Source organism: Elephantulus edwardii, unplaced genomic scaffold (assembly GCF_000299155.1).
Source record: "Elephantulus edwardii isolate Elephantulus edwardi_28Jun2011 unplaced genomic scaffold, EleEdw1.0 scaffold00051, whole genome shotgun sequence".
Taxonomy (NCBI): Eukaryota; Metazoa; Chordata; class Mammalia; order Macroscelidea; family Macroscelididae; genus Elephantulus; species Elephantulus edwardii.
Window position 1 is genome coordinate 7,201,907 of NW_006399801.1, and position 7,134 is coordinate 7,209,040.

The 7,134-nt window shown below is 35.3% G+C and overlaps 1 protein-coding gene across 1 annotated transcript in view; it reads right to left on the reverse strand.

Annotated features, from left to right (window-relative positions):
* The window catches only part of TTC3 (tetratricopeptide repeat domain 3), a 124,251-nt gene that overhangs the window by 77,603 nt on the left and 39,514 nt on the right, over positions 1-7,134 (reverse strand). The window contains exons 14-18 of the mRNA XM_006886780.1: positions 6,339-6,461; positions 5,528-5,629; positions 3,058-3,150; positions 2,447-2,511; positions 1,331-1,464 (exon numbers count right to left, since the gene is read on the reverse strand). Of these exons, the coding sequence (XP_006886842.1) occupies positions 1,331-1,464; positions 2,447-2,511; positions 3,058-3,150; positions 5,528-5,629; positions 6,339-6,461 (517 nt within the window). The remainder of the gene's footprint in view (positions 1-1,330; positions 1,465-2,446; positions 2,512-3,057; positions 3,151-5,527; positions 5,630-6,338; positions 6,462-7,134) is intronic.

The following is a 7,134-nucleotide window of genomic DNA, read 5'->3' on the forward strand; positions in this document are numbered from 1 at the left end:
CAGTTTGCTCCCCTCTCTGTAAAGAAAAAGAAAATTCCTTCACTGGTATACAATTCCCCCATCCCTTCCTCCCCAGCCCCCACCCGAGTACACTTCTCTAAGCAACCTTAATTCTGGATTCCTGTGCTAACCACAATAATCATATATCGCCTCTAATCTGTTATTTCCTTTTAAAAAATTATTATTTATTTATATCATCATTCACTTTTACATAATTATTCACATACATTGCTTCATTCATGTACATTTTGTTTTATACAATCATTTCTCTACATTGTGTTTTATACAATTAATTATTATTGGTCTAGGGAACTTTAAAAAAACACTACCTTTATATTTGAACTAACTCATCATTATTTCAAACATTTGGCAACTAATTTCCTGTTTCAACAACTTGATACTTAAAAAAAAAACCCTACATATAGAAGAGTTTAAAGTACACGTCAAACACACAATATTCAGGTCAGATATTCTTTCCACCTCCACTTCAGGGATGAGGAAACTGAGGCAAGAATTTGCTAAAGTTGACAGCAGAGCAGCATTCTGAATTCCTGATTTCTGTTTCCAAAACTAGTGCTCTCTATACCAATTTTCTCTCATCGAACAGATTGAACACAGTCACATTATTAAAAGTGACAGTGAAATATAAATTTCAAATTAATACTAACACTCTTGGTATGAGCAGTCAGGAAATAAGGAAACACAATGCACTGGGAAAATCTGTAGATAGGGACCTTTCCAAATTACTGAGGAATAGTGATGCCAGTTTGAGGATTAGGGTTTATATGATTCAGTCCATGGTCTTTCAGATTACTCACTATGCATCTGAGACCTGAACAATGAATTAGGATGACAGAAAAAGAATTGATGCCTTTGAGTTGTGGTGTTGGATAAGAGCACTTAACATCCCATGGACAGCCAAGAAAACAGATATGTCTTATAGAGGGTGCAACTGGAATGTTCTTTGGAGTCAAGAATGATGAGGCTTCACCTCACATACTTTGAACATACTACTAGAAGGCACTATTCCTTGGGGAAGGACATGATGTTGGGAAGGGTGGAGGGTTGGTGAAGGAGAAGACAACTCTCAACCAGGTGGACTGACAAAGGTGACTGCTGCAATGGGCTATTGTGTGTAAGGAAGTGTGAGGATGGTGCAGGACAGAACTAGGTTCAGATCTTTTGTTCATAGGGTTGCTATGAGTTGTACTCAACATGATGACACCTAACAACAACAACATAAGTCCTAACAAGATATGCCAATATTTATGTAAGTATCTACACTTTAAGCAAGCACATTATTCTTAAAATGCCTTGAATTTCTGCATACCTTTCTTGTCATTTTTTGGTGGATTATTTTCTCTTAAATCCTCTTCCTGTTTTTGCTTTACTGATTGTTTTGCTTTTTCTTTTTGGAGCTTTCTCATTAATTTCTTCTCTTCTTTCTCTTTCAGCTTTTCTAGGCTGATAAACATTTATGATTAGTAGTAGCTCACCTTTGTTAGAAGCTCAATAAACTATTCTTCTTGGTCTAATTCTCCTCTGAACTTACATCTTGTGTTCACATGAACAATTGTTGGTACAGTCAGCCAATGCAGGTAAAACAAGGGCACTTGTTTCATGAAAGAACCTCATTCACTGAATGACTTACTTCGGTATGGCATATACAAATTGTAAAGACACTATTTCCATATTCATTAGTTACTGCTTAATGTAAACAAACAGTGCAAGTTACTCTGAAAAAATACTATTATATAAACACTCATTTCAAAGAATAACTTTATAATAAAATATTCTTTTCACATTCTAAGAATGACTTACTACATCAGAATTTAGTTGATCTGATTACTTAGAACACTTTCAATAGCATAAATAATTCTTTTCATCTTTTCTTTTGCTTTGTCTTGTTCACAAATATTTTTTTCAAAAAAGAAAGAGATCATTTCTTACAAAAACAAAAACAACAAAAGTAAACAAACAAACAAAAAAAGGATTGATTTACTGGCTCTGAACAAGACACACAAAATAATTCAGATTGTCACAGAAACAGTAGTATTTCCAAACTAAGAAATAGTCATTCATTTAAAACACGTAATAAAGAGAGAAAAATTCTTTTGGAATTAAAGTTCAAATAACAGAATTATGTATAAATTTTTTATCTGAATGTCCAATCTATTTATCAAATATATAACTTTACAACATCAAACGTTATAATTTTACTCAACAAATTCAACCATTAAATAATGCCTGTAATTAAGAATTTAAATAGCAATTCTAGATTAGCTTTAGAAATCTATATTATTAGTTTAAAAACTATATACTTGGATATATGAACGCACTTAAGTATATATGGAAAGCCAATTTAAAAAGCAGCATAATTTAGAAACTTGCATTTAATGAATTATATTTTAAAAGACAACATGAAACAGATTATTAAAAATCTTACCTAGAACATTTCTGTTTCAGAATAGGTCTTGGAGGAAACTTTTCTTTTATGACCTTGTGTTCAAACTTTAAATACAAAGAACAAAACCAAAATTTGTCTCATATTCCCATGACGCAAAGCACAAAATCACAAGTAACAAGAGTTTCAGAAGTGCACAAGTTAATTCCAACCAGTGACATTTTGACCCTGACAAAAGAGCCCAGAAAGCTTTAGCAAAACAATTTATTGGGGGAAAAAAAGAGTTACAGACAAACTTAAAGAAGGGGTGGGGGGGGATAAAACCCCAAATTAAGAGTAAGCAGAGTATCAGGTATAAGTATCATTGCAACTTCCCACAACTGCTCATCCGTCCTGACTCACCACCCACACCCTAAGAAGCTATGCCTCCTCCTACATTCAACAGTTTACTTGGGATTAAAAAACCAAAGTTATATTTCAGCAAAGCATTCCCTCATCTTAATATTTCCTCTGTTTTCATAAATGTATTAATTATTTGTATTCTAGGAAAAGATAAGATCCAAATCACACAAATTTCACAGCTTTAAAGTTTTAAAAGTAGTACGCATTTTGGTCATCAATTTAATATGATTTTTCCCTTATTAGATACTCACTTCACATTTAATACGACCTTTACAGTTGATAACGGTGATCTTACAAATGATACCTTGGCAGTCAGGGGTAAGACATCCTGTATTTAGAAAGTCCTAAAAGGTTTAAAAAAAGAATAATTTATGTCTTTGGTGGATAAATCTATACACGTTTATAATTAAGTCAAAATATGGTCTTAAAGCCTCCTTCTTTCAGGGAAGCAACAGAAGCTTCTCTTGGTCATCAAGTGTAACTTCAGCACCTTCCTACAGGAGGAATATACTTCCATTGTAAGGCTGACCTGGGACTTGCTGTGCAAAAGTCAATGCAAAGTGAGCTGACATGATATATATCCTATCTAATCTAGTGGATTTACAGAAAGTTATTTAAATCACAGAGAACACTAATAAGAGTGTTCTGAGAAACTCTTATACAACAAAGACGCACCAACAATGACTTGATAACAGTAATTTGGTAGTATTTTAGTATTAATAGTCAACTTTATGAAAACATAGTTTGGCAATCTCCTTCTGTGCTATCAATTGCCTCTGAGAACCTGCTGGAGGGTCACTATGCGTCAGTTCTGACTCAAGGAAACACATCAATATGTAAATGTAGGGAGTTCTGATGGCACAGTTCACAGAAAGCCACACTGCTGGCCAAAAGGCCATTGTCCCTCTGCCAGTTCAAATCGACCAGTCGCTCCTCATGGGAAATTGGGTGATCCACTCCTGTGTGATTCATTGCCCCTTAAAATCTATTGATGGTCACCTAATAAACAGTTCTTATTCGACAGCAATAACTGACTGACTGATAAGAAAATCTAAGAATTTCTTTATCCCCAACTTGAATAATTCCTACCCCAGCAAAGAACTAACACAACTCCTTATTTTTTATTCCAATAACCAGAGTGGTCTACGTGAACTCAGCACTATAGGAAAACATTTTCTTTCTTTCTGCCACCAATAGCTTAAAAAGAAAAGAATCAATGTCTGTGAACCAGGTAAGATATAAAATTGTGTCTTCTCTCAAAGAAATTAGATCTAATGTTAACCAACATCATTACCTTGATAATTATGAAGCTAAACTCCGGTAAGAAGTAACAATACAAAGTTTAAGCTGATTTTGTAGCTCGAATTACTGGATCAATTTCCAGACTGTAATTAAATTCAAAACTTAAAGTAATTAAAGCGATGAACTTTAACCTGTTAGCAAATAATTTAAAACACACATTTTGAAATCAGGTATTTAATTTTTTTTATCATAGCATATTAAACACAAAAGATGGTTAAACAATACTGCATAACTCCACTGTTATAAAGCAGGACGGACATAGGGGCTTGGAGGGAAACTAGGAAAAGAGTGGATAGAGAATGGACACTGCATTGGAATAGATGAGAGAAAGAATGCTTTAAAAGGAATATATGATGAGGCTTGGAAGCAGGAGTGGCATCCACTTCATAAACAGCATGCTTCCGGAAATGATGAACTTTGATAAATGTTGACAGTTGAAGAGGTGCTTTAGGCCTTCTGTTCATAGTGTCGCTATGAGTAGTGCTCAAATCGAAGGCAAGCAACAACAACAACAACATATGACTGGGCATTATATGTATAACAATAGTCCAGAATAAGAGGTGTGTTGCAAAGAGGACTGGGGAAGGGTGAAGGGAGGAGGAAGTAGGAAAACATGCAAAAATGAATGAATGAAAATCTAACTTTTCTGTAAACTTTCATTAAAAATCAAAATTTAAAAAAGAAGGGAAAAAAAGATGGTCAAACAATAAACAATCCATTAATTGTTTCTTGGAGTACTATCATACTTTTAAAAAATAAAATAAAACCCTTTCTTTTCTTCACTATTAAGTTTTAATTTAACATTTTCTAACTATGTCTAAAAAGCTCAGGAATAAATTAATAGTCTCTTCAGACTCTTTTTTCCTGAGGATTCTTGGGAGGGAATGATTATTTAACTGCTACTGATGGGTTGACTATGACTCACAGTGGGCCTATGAAGAGATCAAAACATGGCCCTATCTTGTGCTATCCTTACAATCTATGCATTATTGTTGTTATGTGCCATCGAGTTGCCTAAGACTCATAGCAACCCTGTGTACAACAGCCCTAAATCCTGCTCTATCCTGTGCCAATCTCAATGTCTCTGAAACACCTACCCCCATTACCCCAGTCATTGAATCAATTCACCTTATTGAGGGTCTTCCTCTCCTGCACTGTCCCTCCACCCTTCCAAGCATGACGTCCCTCTCCACTGACTGGTCCCTCCTTGCAACACATCCAAAGTATATCAGATGAAGCTTCTGAATCCTTATCTCCAAGGAGCATCCTGGTTTCACCCTCGCCAGGTTGAACCTGTTTGTTCCCTTAGCAGTCCATGGTATATTTAATACTGTTCTCTAACACCACAGCTCAAAGGCATCAATTCACCTTCTAATCATCCCTAGTCAAAAGGATCTAGACAGTAATATTATATCTTACCTTGTCCTGTTTATCACCAAAGTTTAATGCTTTTAACTTCTTCCAACAGTTCATGTGAAATTCGACTTTACAGATCTGGCTACAAAGGAGTCGAACAAAGCCCTAGAGTGTAAAAATACTTTTAATTTACACTCCAAATTTGTCTACACACAATAAGACAAAATTTGCTGTCTGCATTCACCTGACAATACAACTAAACACTACTGCTTCTCCTCAAGTATACAACTCCCCTGGACTCCAGAAAGTCTACACCCATAGGGCCAAATGCATAAAGCTTGACTGACAGATTTCATTCAGAAACTGACAACTGCATACCAAATATGGTAAAATAGGAAATAACATTTTAAATAATTTTCCAAATTATTTCATGATTTTAAATTATGGTAAATAACTCTTCATTGCATACCAAATATTTTATAAACACAATTTCCTGTGATTTATGAGCCAGGAAGAGTGGGATGATGGGCAAGTTCTAGTTTCTTAATAAATAAAGATTTTAGTCTTTAGATGATTAAGATCTAAAGAAGTTCAGAGAAAGGGACAGACAAGAGGACATAAATCTGTAATCTAGAGAACTGGGGTCTCTAACTGAATCCATTTTAGAGCATATGCTCTTATAATTTAAAGTCCCACTGTATACTCAGTTGTTATTAGCCATTGTTGAGTAGGTTCCACTTGACAGGGACACAAGTTAGAACGGAACAGAACCCTGCCCGATCACGTACCACTCTCACAATCCCTGCTGTATGTAAGCCCATGGTTGCAGGTACTGCATCGATTCAACCCATCGAGGCTTTTCCTCAGTAGTTACCTTAAAGTCTGGATCACTTATATAGATCTGGATTTTGACAGATGTACAGTGTTGGTGATAGGAACAAATACCCTCTGGCTCTGGAGGGAACCTGCACTCTTCAATAAATTTTTCTAACAGCTCCTAAAAGAAAAATGTTATTGTTATAACACGAATGAGTTAATAAAAATGCTTTGGATATTAGTAACTAACTCCATTAGAATAGACATTAAACTAGTTTTCAGAAATTTCCTGCCATGTTAGCATAGGAATGAGTACTTTTTTAAAAACCCATAAACAAACAACATACCCCTTTTATAATTATTTTTAAAAAGAGGTCAATATAAAAAATGGTCAGAGATGTTGGGGGAGAAGGGAAAGCCTGGATAAGACAATATTTTTTGATGATTTCAAAGTCCTCATTTCAATCTTGCCCAGTATTAGAATCATCAAACCTCATTTCAAAATCCAAAGTGCTGAGAAACTTTCCCTAAGGATTTAGAGAAGAAGTCAAGTAAGTTAGAATAACCCTGAAGACAGACCACACACTCTACTATTCTCTCCATCTCTGAATGTCAACTTGACCTAGGATTCTAACAGTTCATTTGTCTGGCTCCTTGAATTCCTCCCATGCAAGCTTAGTCACTTCCTGGAAATGAGCCTGTTGCTACTGAGGATGTTATGTTTCTAGTGCAAAGTTTTGTTATTAACAGGTTCCACTGCCTCCACTGAGCATAGAACCTGACTGTCTTCCCTTGATGAGCAAGAAGCTCTGAGGGCGTAGTCCTTAGACAGCTGCCATTAAAATCCAAAGGTG